The sequence below is a fragment of the Myotis nattereri genome (genome assembly GCF_964212035.1).
Source record: "Myotis nattereri genome assembly, chromosome: X".
Classification (NCBI taxonomy): Eukaryota; Metazoa; Chordata; class Mammalia; order Chiroptera; family Vespertilionidae; genus Myotis; species Myotis nattereri.
In genome coordinates, this window is record NC_138078.1 from 8,690,691 (window position 1) to 8,710,763 (window position 20,073).

The 20,073-nt window shown below is 42.6% G+C and overlaps 2 protein-coding genes across 4 annotated transcripts in view; one reads left to right on the forward strand and one right to left on the reverse strand.

Annotated features, from left to right (window-relative positions):
- The window catches only part of CTPS2 (CTP synthase 2), a 124,245-nt gene that overhangs the window by 53,862 nt on the left and 50,310 nt on the right, over nucleotides 1-20,073 (reverse strand). For all 3 annotated transcript variants that reach the window (XM_081080945.1, XM_081080947.1, XM_081080946.1), the window contains 2 exons: nucleotides 17,161-17,223; nucleotides 17,010-17,053 (listed from right to left, as the gene is read on the reverse strand). In XM_081080945.1, coding sequence (XP_080937071.1) covers nucleotides 17,010-17,053; nucleotides 17,161-17,223 — 107 coding nt within the window. The remainder of the gene's footprint in view (nucleotides 1-17,009; nucleotides 17,054-17,160; nucleotides 17,224-20,073) is intronic.
- Nucleotides 3,953-7,401, forward strand: S100G (S100 calcium binding protein G). Its single transcript, XM_081080948.1, has 3 exons — nucleotides 3,953-3,992; nucleotides 4,522-4,665; nucleotides 6,698-7,401. Exons 2-3 carry the CDS (start codon nucleotides 4,531-4,533, stop codon nucleotides 6,800-6,802), a joined length of 240 nt encoding a protein of 79 aa, XP_080937074.1. The 5' UTR covers nucleotides 3,953-3,992; nucleotides 4,522-4,530; the 3' UTR covers nucleotides 6,803-7,401.

Below are 20,073 nucleotides of genomic sequence, written 5' to 3' on the forward strand. Positions count from 1 at the left end.
TCTCCCTTCTTCTCTGTAAAAAAATCAATAAAATATATATTTAAAAAAATCCTCCAATTTGGTTTCTGTGTGTGTTTTTAATATATTTTTATTGATTTCAGAGAGGAAGGGAGAGATAGAAACATAAATGATGAGAGAGCGTCATTGATTGGCTGCCTCCTGCACTGCCCCTACCGGGGATCAAGCCTGCAACCCAGGCATGTGCCCTGACTAAGAATCGAACCCAGGACCCTTCAGTCCATAGGCCTGATGCTCTATCCACTGAGCCAAAGAGGCTAGGGCCTATGAATATTTTGCCACAGGCTTCTTCTCCAGTATCCTCAAGGTCTTTTTCTCCAATTCCTTATTTCAAGTTCCAACTCTGATACCATGCTGCCTTCACTACAGGCTTCCTTATCCCCAGTTCCCTTCTGGTGCCTTCTTCCCCTGAATTCTCTCCCACTCCTTTCTCCTCAACTTATCAGGATCTTTCCATTTAAAGTTAAGTGCTCTCGGGATCATAACAAACCTCATTTCATATGTTCCCTGGAGCAAAGAATTTCCTAAGGTTCCTCACAAGTTTGCTGAGGAATTTGATTATTATTCAGACCTATCAGTCTGGGTTTTCTGACTTACATAAGCTAATTCGTGTTAGTTGGTGAAGACCAGGCTCAACATTGGATGAAAATTGCCCACCCGGGATCATCCTGAAACAGATTTAGAAAAACAAGCCTCGAATTTTGGGGGAAGAAATTAGAGAACTTGCTAGAGAACTACATCAAGCAATTTCCCAAAGCCTGTTGAATTGCAGCAAAATTCAGACTTGCTCACAAAAGTCTGATGAATCTGTTCATGACTATTATAATTAACAAAAAGTCACTTTAAAGGAAAATTCCGGCCTTCCTTCAGATGTTGATTTCACTCGGGTAACCTCTAACTCCATTGCTTGTTAATGAGCTAAACCAAGAGTTTCCCTTTTAAGGGGCCTAGGAATGAGAGACTATGTCCATCCTAGATTTAGTTAATTTGGCTAAATCAGCTTGCTTGTCCTCTAGATGGGCCACCTAGAAGTAAGACTGCCATGATTTTTCATTTTCAGCCTTGGCAAATGAAAGCCCCGATACGAAACCAAACCCTCGAAGTTTCTGCTCATTTTTGCAAAGAGCCAGGATGTTGGAAAAGGGATTGTCAAAAGTTTAAATGCTTCAGGCACCCTCAGCCTTGTAATTAGTCTTCTAACCAGCCTTCTCAAGGTCCTAGGTCCTCCTAATCCTCAATGATGTGTCTCTGAGGAACTTCAGGGGCTTTTTCTAATCCTCCCTCTTAATCGGCTCAGATCAGCTTAGAGAAACTTTTCTTCAAACTGATAATGAATTTCTCATAACAAAACTTCTGTATGTTTTACTAAAGAATGACTGTCCTGACCCGATTGTATGGGAAGAATGGGAGGACACAGCCTTTAAAGACTTAAAGAAGGGTTTAATAAATCCACCTGCTCTTGTACATCCCAATGATCAAATCCCTTTTTCCTTTTTTTGTTTTTAATCCTCACCCAAGGATATTTTCCATTGATTTTTTAGAGAGTGGAAGGGAGGGAGGAGGGGGAGAAATAGAGAGAGAGAAACATCAATGTGAGGAAGACACACTGATTGGTTGCCTCCCACACACACCCTGACCTGGGCCAGGGATCCAGCCTGCAATGTGCCCTTGACGGGGAATTGAAACAGTGACCCTTTAGTCTGCAGGCCAACGCTCTAACCACTAAGCAACCGGCTAGGGCCCCTTTTTCCCTTTTGTATATGATAAAAAAGGGAATGCCCTTGGCGGGTGGGGGGGGGGGGACTAGAGAGCAACCAAAGGACTTGTATGCATGAATACTAGCATAACCAATGGACACAGACACTGGGGCGGTGGGGGCTTGCCCAGGATGGGAATGGCTGCGGGGGGAATCAATTGGGGAAAAAGACATGTAAAACTTCAGACACTAAAGAAATAAATAAAAATAAATTAAAAAATAAAATGTTATTTTAAAAAAGGGGGGGATGCCCTTGGGATATTCACCCAAAAACCATGGGGACCAGGATAGATCCCTAGGATACTTCAGTCAGCAACTGGACTCTGTGTCCTCCCTTGCCTTAGAGCCATTGCTGCCACTGCCCTCTTGGTTGAGGCCACTGAGGACATTGTTGCAGGATCCCCTCTAACCATCTTTGTACCCCACTCAGTAGAAGCCCTCCTGAATCCTCATTATACCCAGCATCTTTCAGTTAGTTGCCTTCTATCCTATGAAATCCTTCTGCTAATTGCTCCTCACACAACTCTTTCGCATTGTAATAACCTTAATCCAACTATTCTTCGCCCTTCTGAGACCCATAAAGTCCCTCATGACTGCTTGACACTGACAAATCACCTTCTGAGTCCTCATCATGATTTGCAGGAGGCCCCTCTGGGTAAAGCTGTTTTCCCATGTGTTACAGATGGTTCATGTTTTAGAAATGAAAATGGAAAGTACTGTGCTGATTATGCAATTGAAGTAATTGAGGCATTTTTACCTTTGGCTCCTTCAGCTCAGTAGGCTGAATTGTATGCTTTCACTCCAGCTTGTGTTTTAGCCAAGGGCAAAACTACCAGCATTTATACTGTAGTCCATAAGCCTTTGCAGTAGCTCATGACTTTGTAATGTTATGGAAACAATGTGGCTTCCTTACTTCCAGTGGAAATAAAACTAATGGCCCATATGTTCAGGAATTATTGGATGCTATACTTTTACCTGATGCTTTAGCTAGTTAGTATTAAGATCCCAGGGCATTCTAAACTTGACTCTTTGGAAGCTAAAGGGAATCACCTTGCTGACACTTCTACAAGGAATGCAACCCTTAAAGGAATCGGCAGCAGTGAAACCCATGTCAGAGTCCAAAGGGGTAATTCCCCAGCTAGTAATTTAGAAAAACTGGCTAGAGAAGCCCAACAATTAGCTTTAGAAAAAAAAGAAGAAGAAGAAGAAAAAAACCACAAGATTAGAAATCTAAAAATTGCTAGTTTGATAAAAGAGAAAGGTCTGGTTCAAACCAAATAACAATCCAGTCCTACCAGAGACTGTGAAGTTTCCACTCTTTACTGTACATACATTTGGTCCACTGACAAAATGATAGCATTTATGAATCAATATTGGTGAGAAAATATTAATTAATAAGGCCGTGAAGCCCAGCTGGTGTGGCTCAGTGGTTAAGCACCAACCTATGAACCAGGAGGTCATGGTTCATTTCCCCGTCAGGGCACATACCCAGCTTGTGGGCTCCATCCCCAGTGTGGGGTGTGCAGGATGCAACTGATCAATGATTCTCTCATCATCATTGATGTTTCTATCTCTCTCTCCCTCTCCTTCCCTCTCTGAAATCAGTAAAAATATATTTAAAAATGAAAGTAAAATAAAATAAATTAAGGCCATGAAAAGTGCCTACCGTACTTGCCCTACCTGTCAAAGACACAACCTGGGGAAACCTGTCTGCACTGCCCCTGGACATTTTAAATTGCCTAACGGACCATTTGAGGTGTGGCAAACAGATTTCATACAGCTTCCCCTGTCTCATGGATATGAATATGTTTTAGTCATGGTCTGTGTTTTCTCACTGGGCTGAAGCTTTCCCTTGTAGACAGGTTACTGCCTCCTGCTGGCTAAAGTCCTGTTGGAGAAGACTGTCCCTACCTGGGGGACTCCTGTTTGAACTGTTCCTCTTGACCTAGGAAGACCTAGGAACCCATTCTATGGGTCAGGTGCTTTAACAAGTCTGTGCCGGTTGGCCAATTTTACAACACCCTTAATTATAAGGTTCATGCAGTCTTAAGATTGGATTTCAAAAACCATTAATAATTACCTTTAAATGGCAAACGAAAGGAAAATTTCATCATCAGGGTGGTGTGTCCTTCTGCACAGACTATAAAAGCCACATGATCTGCTCAACTCTCCATACTGCTGTTTTGTTCTCCCAGCTGCCTTGCTGTTCGGTGACCAGGTAAGTGTGCTTGCTTTTAGTACTACCTGGAGCTCTTTCTGTCTCCTTTCAGAAGGGTGTGAAAGATAATGGTCTGAAGAGAAAGTGGGTTGGTGCTCTCTAAAGATATTACAGTCATTTAAAGGCTAGAAGCTGTTGTCAGGTTTCTGCAAGACTACAGCCTACCGAGTGCAGACCAGATACATAAAAAGTGAAGAATGTCATAATTACTAATTAAAGTGTTTGGCTTCAGGGACTATCTCCTAACAGATGTACTCTCAGAACAGGCATTTAACATACTGTCTAAAATGACTATTTTTAAAACATGTTTGCAGTCACTAGTGCGTTTCCCATAATTTCCACTCCCTCTCTTCTCCTCCTCCCCCTCAATTACTCCCCCTAGCCCCTCACTCCACTCCCCAGCCTTTTCTTTACTATCCCCCATCTGTGCCAAGGAAATAGCCCAATGGCAATGAACTCCTGCTGGCAATCATTAGTATAAAACTCCACTTCAGCTTTTTGGTAAGCTCATTTCTTTCCCAATTTACAGGACACCAAAATGAGTGCAAAAATGTCTCCTAACGAACTGAAGAGCATTTTTGAAAAATACGCAGCTAAAGAAGGTGATCCAAATCAGCTGTCGAAAGAGGAGCTGAGACTATTGATTCAGACTGAATTCCCCAGTTTACTAAAAGTAAGTGCACAACTGCAGAGCCCCCTGAACGGGCCTCTGAATGAGGGAGGGGAAGGGAGAGACGGGAGAGGGGAAAGGAAAAGAGCCAGGAAGAGGCTGAGGTCTGAGATATTGATCAGAGTTCCACCTGGGGTAGAGCACACAGCAGCCAAGACACAGGCATCACAGAGGGAGAGCATTTAACGTGTGCTTTCCTCCGCTGGTGGCAGACCACATTCCATATGGCAAGATCCTAGAAAGCAGGGGCCCAGCCTCCTCTCCTCCATAACCTTAGCACAGAACTCTCTGGACTAGCCATAGTAATGGAAGCAGTGATGGCACTTCTGCCAAGCTAGGCCTGGAAGATGCACAGGTTGCCACGCAAACACACAAAGACCATCAGCCTGGATTCAGCACGTCCATGTCAGGCTTTTGAAAAATAGAGGCCAGTAAATTAGTATTACTTGGCCTTGGACGTACTTCATCATTATAGGTAGGATCTCTCAACAAGACCAACACTTACTGGACAGTCTGTTAAGAAAACCCGCTTCCCACTGACAAATTATTTTCTATAGAAACCCATTTATATTTCAAAAGCATTTAAATTGCTGTTCATTTGTGTTAAGCAACTAAATTTGTGTTAATGAGGCAACCATCCATTTCTCAATGACCTTCGGGAAAGGATAAAATTTCTTTCGCCATAAAGAACCATCCCAGAGTTGTCAAAATCAAAGCGCACCTAGAAGTAAAAAGGAATGGGGAAAGGTGGGTTCTCTGTCTGCCTCCAATGAGCTTTCTTCCCTTCGCAACTGGAAGCCATCTTCAAAATGGAAGGGCTGCAATTGGCATATCCAACTTGGTCACTTGTTAGCTGTAACTTCAGAAGAAAGCATTTGCTTCCCAGGTTTTAACCAGAAATGTCCCTTCTGCCCATATGACATATGAAAAGGTTTCTATTATTAGCACTAAAAAGAATAGTGGCTGAATTCAATGACCTTACAATCCATTGTCTTCTCATTTTCTTATGGTTAAAATCTGTATTTACTAAGGTCAGGAAGCCCATCTCGTGATTCTGATGCATGTCCAAGTGTGAGAACCACTGATCCAAAGTCATCTTGCCTAGCATAGAGGTGGGCTGCGGCCCAAGGTTTGGAAAAAATGACAGTAGCTGCTGGTTAAGGGTTTGGGCTCTAGAGTCAATGTTTGGACTCCAAGTCCCCCACTTACCAGCTGTGGGTCCTGGAGTAAGTCAACAGCTGTTTCGGATCCTCAGTTTCCTCATCTGTAAAGTGGATCTCCCACACAGGGTGGTTGAGAGAATTGTACAAGCTACCAAAAGCCCTTGACACAGTACCAGCCAGCAATAAGCCATGTGTAATGCCTTGATTATATGCCAGCCCTGGAGGAAGACACAAATCAGCTTCCAGGAAACCTTTGGCCAGGGATCCTCAACTATTTGTGGGTGTGGGTCCCTCAGAAGTCCAGTGAAGCACTTGGGCTCCATCTCAAAAAAAATGGTTTTAGCCCTAGCCAGTTTGGCTCAGTGGATAGAGCATCAGCCTGCAGACTGAAGGGTACCAGGTTCAGTTCCCATCAAGGGCACATGCCTGGGTTGCAGGCTCGATCCCTATTGGGGGGCATGCAGGAGGCAGCCAATCAATGATTCTCTCTCGTCACTGATGTTTCTATCTCTCTCTCTCCCTCTCCCTTGCCCTCTGAAATCAATAAAAATATATATTTTTTTAAAATGATTTTAGAAGCATAAAGGAAAATACTTAAGATTACATAGAAAACCAATTCTATTAAAATACACATTATCAATATTAAAATAATAAGTGTATGTTAAAGAAAATAAAAAGGGTAGCCCGTTCTGTGACATGGAGCAATTACAGCTAAAGTTGGTTTTGCCACCACTATCAGTAGCATGTGATCAAAAGCTCAGCTGCCTTCTTGGAATGCAGACTCAGTGCTCTAATTTCGGAGAATGTGTAGCAGTACATAACTGATTCATTTTCTCTCCTCTCCTCATCCCATCCTCTTTGTCTAACACCAGGGTCCAAACACCCTAGAGGATCTTTTTAAAGAACTGGACAAGAACGGAGATGGAGAAGTTAGTTTCGAAGAATTCCAGGGGTTACTCAACAAGTTATCTCAGTAAAAGAAAAAAACAAAATGATACCATTCTGCTCGCCAAGAGAAGAGCACCTGGAAAGAGTCATATTCTACATGGAGTCCCCAATGTCTCTATTAAGTTCTTTCCAATTATAACGATCTTGTAGTGATAGCCAATTACTGCTAATAAAGAAATTCTTAAGACATGCCTCACCTTGTCAATTACTGACCTCCATAGTTTAATAAATTTGAAAGTAACCTTAGTCTGATTCATCAATCTAATTTTATAGATTTTTTAATTAAAAAGAAAAAGGTCCAGAATAGTTCCATGGTCTTGACCAAGACTACAGAGGTGGTATCAGAGACATGGAAAGAATCCTGCTATGATCTCACTCATTTATGGAATATAATGAACAATATAAACTGATGAACAAAAATAGATCCAGAGACAGAGAAGCATCGGACACACCATCAAACCTCAGAGGGAAGACAGATCAACCAAAGGACTTGTATGCATGCACATAAGGATAACCAATGGACACACACAGTAGGAGGGTGAGGGTCTGTGCTGGGGGGCAGGAGCAGGCTGGGAGAGGTCAATGGGGGGAAAGGGAGACATATGTAATACTTTCAACAATAAAGAATTAAAAAAAGAATTCTGCTGTGCCAAACCAACTCCCTCACTCCACTCTTCCACCAGAATAATCCTGTCCTTGCTCTTCCCTCCCGACTACTTACTACTCACATCATTTCTAATTTCAACTGTAGTCAACAGCTAGTGAGAAACAGACTTCAGAGAACAGACACTTGTCTTTAAAGTCATCTCCCAGCACTCACTGTGCTTTTTGAATCACTGACCCTCTCAGAGTAGGAGTGCAGGACCAACTGTCAGCTGTATTCCGTCCAAGGGGGTGGCCTTGGTTCTGGTATGTGATGTGTAAAATAAAAGGGACAGGAAGACATAGTCCCGTTCCAGCTCTGGCATGCTGCGCTGCTGGAGCACTGGGTACTGAGAAACAGCTCAGGCTCCCTTGCTGAGTCCAGCTGGGGAGGCGGGAGAGGGGAAAGGAGTATAGGAGGGGAATTTAACCAAAAAGAAAGAAAACTGACTTTTAACTCTTCCACCTAGAAACAAAGGAGATTTGTATACACAGCGAGGAAATGTTTAATGTTTAAATACAATTTGGATCATTCTAATTCAACACACACACATTCTCGTGGCATAAAATGCCTTAAACATTTCTAATGACCAATTATATTCTACTGTAGGGATATCCCATAATAGTCTTAACTATTTCTCCATTGTGGGGCATTTAGATTATTGCCATTTCTGATTTTTCTAAATAATGTCATAATGAGTAACTGTTCATATCTCTCTGTCAACATATTGGATTTCCTTAGGAGGATTTCTGGGAAGTGAATGTCTGAGTCAGAGGGTATGAATATTTTTATGGTTTGTGAAATAGACCACCTAACTGATTTTCCAGAAGGTTGTATTGATTCTTATTTCTATAAACAGGCAGGAGAATGACAGCTTCACTCCCCAGACAGCATTAGTCGGTCTCATTTTAACAACTTTATTAGTCACAATACTGCACATCTTTTATTCATTTCTGGTTTTAATAGGAACGTTCTACTATTTTCCCATTGAATTTCCTGTTGGATATTGCTTTGTAAAAGATAGTCTTTCTGTTATTTAAAAAGTATCCTTTTCCTCCTAGTTTGTTATGAAATTGTGAGCACCCAGGTTTAGATACTATAGACTGCCTATTGAGCACCTGTGGCCATATGAGGGTTCTCCCTTTTGTTTGATAAATATGATACGTTAATCAATTTAATTCCTGAGAAAAACTATCCAGTCATGATTGGTTTTAAATTAGACCATTCTAATCTTTTATTTAAGATTTTCACATCTTTATTAATAACCAGCATCAGTCTGTAGTTGGGGTTTTATTTTTTGTTGCATGTGTTTTGTTGAGTTCTAATATTTAGGGCATGCTAACTTCCCAGTTTAGCTTATGTTCTAATCCCAATCAGCCACTCTCAGAGGATATATACATTCTCTTTTTCAATTACAACATATAGAAAGCACCTAGTATGGCCAAAGCATTATACGCAGATCCTAAGTCAGTAAGTCTGGGATCAGGCCATGGGAAGGCTTAATTGAAGAAGTAGTATTTCAACTAGGATTTGTAGGAAGAGCCTTGAGGGGAACCTGCAGGGAGGAGGAAGCCTGGACATTCAAAAGGAGAGAAAACACCCCAAATACACACATCATGTTCAAGTGCGAGGCAGTTCAGGGAACATACACACTGCATTTTGGCTGTAAAGCTGGCTCTGATGAATAAAGAGGTCACACTGGCTTTAGATCATGAAAGTCCTTGGCTGCCATGCTAAATGAAGGTCTACTGTGCTGTGCAATACCCTGGCCATTATATCAGGTGGTTATTGACATTTAAATTAACTAAAATGTAAAATTCAGTTCCTCAGCTACACCTCAAGTGCTCCATAGCCCCATGTGGCTGATGATTCCCATATTGGACGGCATGGATATAGAACAGCCTACCATGCTGGTAGCATTAATAAGGGCGTGTTCACATGCTGCCCATATTTTAGTTATATATTTCACCAGTCTGTTGTGTCTCCAACTAAACTGCAAGCAGGGTTGTGGCAGCACTTTGTAATACACTCTGTTTAGGACTGCACTTAAGTGGATGAGCTACAAACGCACAGTGACTCTTTTCTTTTTAATAATCTCTTTCCGCTAGCATCCAGTTATTTTTAGTGCAAAGAAAATCTTTTAAAGGGTTGAAATACCTATTTCTAAGGCTTTTCCTATTGAGCTCCAGGTATAAAAGCTTTAAAATACATTAGCTTTGAAGTACTCATTTAGTCATTCATTTATTGTTAAAATTATAGACTACCCTGTGATTCAATAATGGGGCTTTTTCCTAGCCATGCTGTCTCTTTTCAAAAAGTAGACTGAGGCTAAGGGGGAGGTCTGGTGGAAAAGATGCCCTAGCCATTAGACAGTGGAGATGATGCCTGGAAGAATTTTTCTTTCTCCAAATAGAGAGCAGTTACTATGGCCAACAGCCTGATATCAATTCTGAATCTATCATCCACAGAGACAGAATTAAGTGACTATCAGGCTCCCAGACTAGTCCATAAAAGGCTATTTTACCCATAGTATAGCTGTCTTCTTGACAGCTGCTTTTATAGGTAAAGTTCCTTAGCCCAAACTAAGCTCCAAATGACTTCTATAAGGTCGTTTTGTTAGTTGGGAGGTGTTTACTAGTACTACAATGTTCTAAATGCAAAGCAGTCTTCAAAGTAATAAAAGTTGCCTGAAAAGTTACTGTAAGTGGCTGTCTGGGTGTTTTTTTAAAAACACTTCTTAATTTGCTTTCCATGTAAAGCTGATGAAAAATAACATGGAAAAAGAAAATATTTCAAATACGGCTTCAACTAAAGGTAGGAAAATGTTATGCATTAATTATACTTAATGAATAACACAAATTACCCTTCACCTGAGCTGACTTTTAATTATTTGTGAATATTTCACAAATCCACTGTGTGAGATGTAAAATTAATTTTGACTTTGAAAATCCCTGGATCCAAAAGGTATAAAAGAAGTCATATGTATGATAAATAACTAAAGGTGAAATAATATCAACTACTGCAATCTCAAATTTCCATTGACATCTGCTTAAAATGCTCCAAATTTATAAATTTTCCTTACCAGTACCACCATCCAAGTGTGCATGTGTGTGTTGATGTGCCTGAAGGTAGAACATGGTTCTGTTTTCAGGATATTCTATTTTATGTAAATTCAGATCTTTAAAGTTACTGTTTTCAATAAACAAAAGAAATGCTAAAAATTAAACATATCCACATACCTAAATATTGGATTGATATCCTTTTCCTATATATGTCTCAAAAGTCAAAGATACTCTAATTAATAAAGTCCACAATGCTGTGAACTATCCTCTACTTGAACTGGAGAGGTCTAAAGCCAAATTCAAGGTCAAGCGTGTCAGCAGCAGCATTGTGATTGATACAGTCAGAATACAAGCTACAGCTGTATTCCTGGTAAGCATCATCTAGAAGGCAGGTAAAGCTACTTTGAAGCAGGCCAAATATCAAATTTGCTGTAGAACCCTAAATTTCCACAAAGGCCCGGAGCCTTCTATTTTACTATGTGGATTAAGCAGAGAAATGGCACAATAAAATAAATTTTACTCACTCTCTTCTGGTACTCACAGACTCAGAAAGAGTTTACCTTTATTCTTAGAGAAATATCTATTTCTTCTTTTATGTGTATACTAGAGGTCTGGTGCATGAAATTAGTAAGCTCAGGGAGGGGGGATGTTCCTCAGCCTGGATTGCAAGAGGGCACAGGCCAAGCCGAGGGATCCCATCGGTGCACAATCGGGGCCGGGGGGGCGGGGGGGGGGGACAGGGGTTGGCCAGCCAGGGAAGAACCGTGGGAGGGCTCCAGGACATGTCCAGCCCATCTCACTCAATCCTGATCAGCTGGACCCCAACAGCAAGCTAAGCTACCGGTCAGAGCGTCTGCCACCTGGTAGTCAGTGCACATGATAGTGACTGGTCAACCAATCGACTGTCTGCCCCTTGGTGGTCAGTGCATGTTCAGCAGCCTTGGCATATCATTAGCATATTACTCTTTGATTGGCTAAACGGACGACCAGACGACCAGACACTTAGCATACTAGGCTTTTATTATATAGGATGAGACAACTCCTCTTAGATATCTGTCCTGGTTGCCAGTGTCTCTAATGATTTCATAAGCAACTGTAAGACTAATCATGCATGCCAGAGGTAAGTCATAATAGCTCATGAAGGAAATCAGAATTTAACACCCCAGAATATGTCTCTTTGACATAGGGATTCACTTGAGCTGATTATTTTTAAGAAATAGCAGACAGGGGAGAAGCTCTGGAAATGAGTAAGTTACTCTTTTATAAGGGAAATCTCCATTGTAAGGTTGTCTCCCCATCTGTATCAGGAAGAGGAGGTGATTCCTCTAGTAAGTCTCTAGAAACTCATCAAAGGAGAAGGTGGAGGATTTATATCTGCATAACAACCTTATTCTTCTTTTCTTCTTTTCCTGGTCACCTCCCATAATTGGATCCCCTCACCCCTAACATCTTCTTTTGTCTTTAGCTGGAGATGGTATTTAAGGTGGTAGTTTGGGCCATTTCAGGGAGTTACACCATTTTCCTGGGTCTCTCCCATGTATACAGAAGGTACATGTTATTAAACTTTGTGTGTGTGTTTTCCTGTTAATCTGGCTTTGAGTATAGAGGGGGCTCTCAGCCAAGAACCTAAAAGGGTAGAGGAAAAATGATTTAACAGCAAAAACACCTAAAGGAGGCTCCTGGTTTCCAAATTATTTACTTTTTTAGCTAGAAGGGCCAGAATGGCCATTATTCATTGTAAGTATTATTATTTGCTCAAGTTTAAGTGATTCCCTAGGCTTCCTAGTGTTTGCTGCCTGATGATTCCATTACCTTGGTCTTTTTCTTTAATAAGACTTCTCACCATCATCACAAATGCTGGCTCTTAAGGCTATTTTTCTCCAACAAACTGATTGCAGGCCATGAAGATGTTCAGTAGCAATTAGGTTTTATTGTTCCCATCTCACTTATGAGTATATGCTTTCAAAATGTAAAACTCACATATCCTCTGATTTAGCAAATCCTCCTCTAGGAATTCATCTCATAGAAGTGTGTATGTGTGAGTACAAGGACATATGAATATAGATACTATTTTGCAGTATTATTTAAAGTAGCAAAATAATGGACACAATCTAAAAATTCATCAACATGAGACAGGTTAAAGAATGATGCAGACAACAAGGCAAGCATATGGAAGATCCCTTGTGTTGATGTGAAGTGATCAGTACAAAAAGAAAGAGGAAACAGTGTCTCAAGAATGCTAACATATGTATTTGTTAAAAAGGAAACACAGCCCTGGCCAGGTTTTCTCAGTGGTTAGAGCATTGGCCTGGGCACCAGAGGGTCTCAGGTTCGATTCCAGTCAAGGGCACATACCTGGGTTGCAGGTTTGGTCCCTGCCCCCGGTTGGGGAGTGTGTGGGTGGCACATCTCCATCGTTGTGTTCTCTCTCTCTCTCTCTCTCTCTCTCTCCTCCCTTCCACTCTCTCTAAAAATCAATGGAAAAAATATCCTCACTCCTCAGGTGAAGATTAAAAAAAAGGAAACACATATCCATATGTGTGTGGGTACACCCATGTACCCACACACACACAACCAGTTAAAGGACGGTCATCAAAGAACGTTGCCAAAGCTGTGTAATAGTGGCACCTACTGGTAAAATAATTTCCTAACCCAAAGTATTATCTTAAAAAAGAAAGCCCATGATTTGCCTATACAGTCATTTCAGCCATCAGTCAGGAAATATGTTTAAAGCCTCATAAGGAACTCTTGCAAGTTATGGTTCATTGTGGTCTAAAATGCAAGCTATAAAAGGAGTAAAGAGTATCTCAATATCCTTCCATGGAGTGATCTCGAGCATAAAGTGTTAAGTGAAAAAAAAAAAAGGTAGAAAAAATGTGCAGAGTATGCTACCACTTATTGAAGAAGGGGAAAGGGTTACAGATAGATATACAGGTTTACTTATATTTTAAAAATGTAAAGATAACCCCCCAAAATAAGAACTAATGGCTGTCATAAGGGAAGGGAGGAAGCAGGTTGGAGGGAGGAGAATTATAAGTGGATGTCTCTAAATCAATGGTTCTCAATGGGGGGGGGGGGGATAGTCTGCCTGTGCCCCCAGGGGATGTTTGGTGTCACAATTTTTTTTAAATATATTTTATTGATTTTTTTACAGAGAGGAAGGAAGAGGGATAGAGAGTTAGAAACATCGATGAGAGAGAGAGAAACATCAATCAGCTATCTCCTGCACACCCCTTACTGGGGATGTTGCCCACAACCAAGGTACATGCCCTTGACCGGAATCGAACATGGGACCTTTCAGTCTGCAGGCCGATGCTCTATCCACAGAGCTAAACCGGTTAGGGCTGCTGTCACAATTTTTTAGTGTCACCATTAGGGGTTGGGAGATTTGTACTATTAACATTTAGTAAGAAGAAGCCAAGGAGGCTCCTCAACATCCTACAATGCATAGGACTGTCCCCACTACAATTACCTAGTCCAAAATGTCAATAGTCCAGATTATATATATATGCCTAAATGACCTTTAAGACAGCATGACCAGATGACCGGTTGCTATCACATGCACTGACCACCAGGGGGCAAATGCTCAATACAGGAGCTGCCTCCAGCCCGCAGGCCACAATCACTGGATGGGGCCTGCTGGCCAACCTCCCGGTCTCTCCCCTTGGCCAGCAGGCCCCCATCGCCTGATTGGGGCCGGGTCCCGGGCTGGGACGGGGAACCAGGGGTGAGTGGTGACAGATGCAGCCCCTTTCCGAGGGGAGCTGAGGGTCAGCTCCCTCCTCGAGTCCAGCAGCCAACCTCCTGGGTGCCTCCCCCCACTGGCAGGCCCCAATCAGCCCACTGCCTGCCCCCACAGTGGCAGTTGGCCCTTTCCCCTGGCCCTGATCAGGGCCTGCCAGCCAACCTCCCGACCCCTCCCCCAAGCCAGCAGGCCCTGAGCTGGAATGGGGAACTGGGGGTGGGTGGCAGTGACCAACCACTCACGGTACCCAGGCAGGGGGATGAGACCTCTCGTTGGCTACCTGGGGGCAGGGGTGACAGGGACGGAGGTGCAGTGAGAATGCGGGGTATCTGCTGAGCTTGCTCTCACTCCCCCTGCTACCTTTTCCCGGGATGCCAGGGCTCGCACGACAGGGAAGCCCCCGCGCTCAGGTGCCGGATGCCCATGAGGAGCCCACCCTGCACTGTGCGGCCTCTTCCAGGTGAGCCGGGCCACAGCCGCTGGCACCTTAGGGGCTGGATGGGCCCCTGTGGGTTCGTGCAAGAGCCGGTCTGCAAGGCTGGCCGGGAGACAGCACACTGCCCACCCAGCTTCTGTGCAACGCTGCTGGGCGACCCAGAGGCCCACCCACACTGTGCCCTGGCCCACAGCATCCGGCTGTGCTCACTGCATCTCCACGTGGGGACGTGGGCACCATGACTCAGGCAGAGAGGGGCGCGTGGGGGCCAGGCAGCCCAGGTGCTACCCAGGGCCCAGAGGTCAGCTGGGACCTGCCCTTCCATGCCAACACTCACACTTTGATTGCTAGCCAGGCCTAGGGACCGCACCCATGCACGAATTTCGTGCACCAGGCCTCTGGTATGTCTAATAAACTTGTATCTAGAATATGTAAAGAACACTTATAATTTAATAATAAAAAGACAAATAACCCAACTTAAAAATGGGCAAGGAGTCTGGATAGACATTTCTCCAAAAATGATGTACAAGTGGTCAGTAAGCACATGAAAAGATGCTCAATATCTAAGCCATCAAGCAAGAGCAAATCAAAGCTACAATGAGATACAACTTAATGCCCACTAGAATGGCTAAAATGAAAAAGACAGACAATAACAAGTGTTAAGGATGCAGAGAAATTGAAACCCTCATACACTGCTGGTGGGAACGTAAAATGTTGCAGTCATTTTGAAAACAGTCTGGCAATTCCTCGAAAGGTTAAACATATAGTCACCATATGATCCATAATTCCACTCCTAGGTATATATACCCATGTGAAATGAAAATATATGTTCATACAACAACTTGTACACAATGTTCATAGCAGTATAATAGTAAAAAAAAAAAGTGGAAACAATACAAATGTCCATCAATGGACGAATTTATTAATAAAATGTGGTATGTCTATATAATGGAATATTATTCAGCAATAAAAAGAAACAAAGAACTGATAGATGCTATAACATAGACAGATGTAGACATCATTATGCTAAGTAAACCCATAAGGTACCTTACTTCATCCTTAGCTCAGGATGCCACACATATCTCATTTTCCTTCCCTGTCTCTGAATCTCTTGTACATGTCAGGACTCTTACTCTCTCATATATGTGGGGTTCCCATACATACGTATGTAATTAAATTTCATTATTTTTCTCTTGTAACTCCGTCTCATGTCAACTTAATTATTAGACCAGCTGAAAAAAAAAAGTGTAGAGGAAAATTTCTTCCTGCCCCACAGCACAGAAGGCAGAAGCTGAGAAAGAAAGGAGGTCAGGAAAGGCTTCCCAGGATGAATAGTAAGTTGTCAGTCATCGGGCATGGTTTATTTTTTTTTAATGAAATTCTTCATTGGTTTCATTGAGATTCTAGGGGGAGGGAGGTTGCAGGAGGGGAACATCTTAGGTATAGGGAATCTCAAGATACATAAAAAAAAATTTGTTCAGAGTGCCCAAACATAAATCCCAAGTGTAGAAAGGAAGGGATGTCATGGGTTGAATTAGCAAAGCAGCAGGTGACAGAGCATAATAGCCTTCACTCCCAGCCAAGAACCTTGAACTGAATATTTTACAGGAAAGGGAATTAGTGGAAAATGAGGAGCAGCGGAAGAACAGCTGTCACTTTTGTTTTAGAAAGACAGATGACCACCAGTGTGGAAACTAGACAGACAGGGATGAGTCTAGGGACAGGCCAACCCATTTATTTATATTAGCTGTTATAAATTGTTGTCACAGTCAATTTAATCCTTTCCTAAACATTAAGCTTGAACTGCTGCAAAGATAAATCAGTCCAGGATTGTGTCTTTCTTCAAAACATAGCTGACAAAATGGACTCTTGAAAACAAAGCAGTTGTATGTAAAAAAAATAATAATAATAAAATCATATATAATTTTAAATGTCCTGACAATATAATAAAAAATAATAGCAGTAATAATAATCTCACATATAATTTTTTTAATCCTCACCTAAGGATATTTTTCCCATTGATTTTTTTTAGAGAGAGTGGAGTGGAGGAAGGAGGGGGGGGGAGAGAGAGAGAGAGAAACATTGATGTGAGAGAGAGACATCTATTGGTTGCCTCCTGAACCCCAACCAGGGCCAGGGTTGGAGCATGCGCACCCTTGACCAGGAATAAAACACACAACCCTTCAGTCCTTGGGCCGACGCTCTAACCACTGAGCAACAGCCAGGGCTCACATAATTTTAAATGTCCTGATAGTGTAATGAAAAAATAATAATAATAGCCCTTATGAGTTTAGGCACACTCATTTTAAATGACAATAACCCAACCCAGAGAGATAAACAAGCCACTTACCACAGGAACACGGGCATTTGGCTCAAATTCTGTGGAATTGGCATCTGAAGATTAAGAAATGAATTCAATAATTAACCAATATTGCTGAAAAATATTTTAAGTGGAAAGAATAATTTTAAATGAAAAGTTAGTAGATAAATCTCAGACTTACCTTTCAAGTTAAGGCAGCTCCTTGCAAACTCTATCACTGCTAGTTGCATCCCAAGGCAAACTCCTATTTTAAAAAGCACATATAAAAAGCAAATGAACATATTTTGTATTTCTTCATATTTTCTGTTCATTTGTTTGCTGTCTTCCTCCTCCATCTAGAATGCAGACCCTGAGAGATGAAGACTCTGCCTATTGGGTTCACAGCTGTACCCTGAGCACTCAGACATCTGTGGCAGAGGCAGGGAAGGGGGTTAGATGACTTGAACTTGAGGAGGAAAGAATTCAAGGTCAGAAAACAGCAGGAAAGGCCAAGTTCCAAAAGTCAAATCTACCTCCCTCCAAATTTGTCTCTAAATCAAGGCAAATGTGTGGGCTACAGGGCTATCCCAGAGCACCCGAATCCTTCAGAGAATTATCTAACAACACCCAGTCAAGAGGGGGACTCCACAGCCCCCCTTCTCAGCTTCACAGCCTTAATTATGAGGGCAGCCTCAGGCTGGCCAGGGGGCTGAGACCTGAGGAACAAGAGGGCAGGGGAACCCAGAACATTCCTATAACCTCACCGTAGGAAGACAGCACCTCCACTGCGAGCTTGAGTGTGGTTGAGAGAAGGGCAGGAAGAAGCAAAATGGAACTGAACAGAGCTCAATAAGAAGGAAGAGACCCAGGCCCATTGCCACAGGGACTCGCCCTTCTCTCATCTCCATAGTCACTGCAGCCCACCAATTTCTCTCCACTAAACAAATGCCTAATGCTCTTAGAGACATATCCAAGGAACACAAGAGATTCAAAGGAGAGAGCAATCAATATACTAAGCCAGAACAAAGTCGGGAAGCATGAAAGAGTAAAAGTTCCACGTGGCTGGGACATAAAGAGGCCCTGTGTTAAAGAGAAAGCTAAAGAGTTGAGAACTGTTCTATACAGTGATAATTATCTGAAGAACATGAACCACGTGTAGACAGAAACCAAACAAGATTACTTCCAAAGAAATCAATGGCCCAGAAGAGCTTAGAAGGGTAAAACAAAACAAGGTATCAAGGCAACTACTCCTGGCTTCCCTTTTGAAAATGGATCCCAGTGGAGAGCTTCTAAGAAGCTAATCAAAGACCACGCAATGGAGAAAATGAATAGTCTGCTGATAGTAAAAGGTACCCAAGCCTGTCCACTCCGTCTGCAAGCCCACCAATACATCCAAGCACAGCATGAAACACAGCCTCTCTCCACTTTCTCTCCTGCCTAAATCCCCACGTGCAGGGCTGCCTTTATCCTGTCAAGGATCCATTTCATCTGGTTTCACTGGCACAGAAGCTCTGCTTTGCAATGTGAACAAAAGCATTAAAAAGACCCAGCTGTTCCAAATGTTAACACAGCTGTTCCTGTAAAGTTGGATGGTCTTTCTGTACTATCTTTTCGAGAAGGAATAAATTTCAACTTCAACATTTTTCATTCTGATAAGAATATTGTGGAGTTCTGTCGAATGGTTCTCCGCTTTAAGTGGCGAAAAGATGGATCTGGGTGGGAATGGGAGGTCAGGGCAGGTATAGACAGCAACTTCTCCCAGCTTCTTGCTACTAACCAAAGCAATTGTAAGTTCTCCAAACTCTCTAAAAGGCAGGATAGTGAAGATTTTAGACTCTGAAGGCTGTAAGGTCTCAAACTCTGACATTGTACCACAAAAGCTGCCATAGACAATATATAATCAAACTAGTGGCCTGGTGCATGGATTCATGCACATTGAAAGGAAATTAATTAGAAGAAATATTTTAATATCGCTATTCGCCCTTTCTCTATAATAGAAGTGTCAACCAAATTCATGATCGACAATGACAGATTGAAACACACACGTGCAACTGGCGCCAGCAAGAGCTTTATATGTATTGTGCACGCGAGAGTCAACTTAGCCTTATATATAGAATAAACTTGTTTAATTAGACCTGCTTTCTGATCTAACTAAACTTTTTCCATCCCAGGGAAGCACCCCAATTTCTCTTTCAGGTAATTGTCAACAACACAGCAGTAAATAGCAACACAAAGCAGATTATTGTTGTAGATCACACAGGGAGAACAAAGGGTAAAATATTTAACTACAGCAGTGTTTGACTATATTCTGTGCAGTGAGAAAACCTGAAGTCATTTTCAAGGTCCACCATTTCTTACTTCTTTTCAGTCGTGTCAAGTTTCTAAACTTTCTAAATCTCCGTTTTCTGGCTAATGAAAAGAAAACAGGATTCCACCAAGTCTCCTGTCTACCTACTCCAGGACTTCTGTGAGGATCAAATGAGATGAGGCAGGGGGAAATGCTTCACAGACATTTGGTTAAAGTGTAAAATGTTTGCACCTGCCTATAAAGCAAGTCGTGTTCCTGGGCTGAAGAAACTCCAAGCAGGCGAGTCGCTAGAGAGAGGAAGCCCGGCATTGCTACATGATGTCATTACCCAGTGCCCACAGCAACTGTTTCCAGGCTGGGCTAGGCTATGGACTGCATTTTGTGCCATGGGTCTTGGCAGCGATTTGGTGGGGTGTCACTCCTGGGTGGTGGCGGGGCCTGTGTCCCACTTGGGGGAAGCTAAGTGTTTCTTTGTTGGTGCCAGGTCCGCAGTGCCATTCCTCTGTAAATGGCCAGTGCGTGTCATGGCAGCTCCTGCATTTAGTATCTTCCCCCTGGTGGTCAGTGCGCGTCATAGCAACCTTTCAGACGGTCAGAAGGACACTTAGCATATCAGCCTCTTATATATATAAACTAGAGACCCAGTGAACAAAAATTTGTGCACTCGGGAGGGGGGTTCCTCAGCCCGGCCTGTGCCCTCTTGCAGTCTGGGACCCCTTAGGGCATGACCACCTGCTGGCGTAGGCCCGCTCCCTGGGGGATTGGGCCTAAGCTGGCAATCAGACATCCCTCTGGCAGCCTGGGAGT

Coding starts and splice junctions, on each gene's coding strand:
- S100G (XM_081080948.1), top strand. CDS start 4,531: ATGAGTGCAAAAATGTCTCCTAACGAACTGAAGAGCATTTTTGAAAAA. Junction 4,666..6,697: donor AATTCCCCAGTTTACTAAAA/GTAAGTGCACAA, acceptor GTCTAACACCAG/GGTCCAAACACCCTAGAGGA.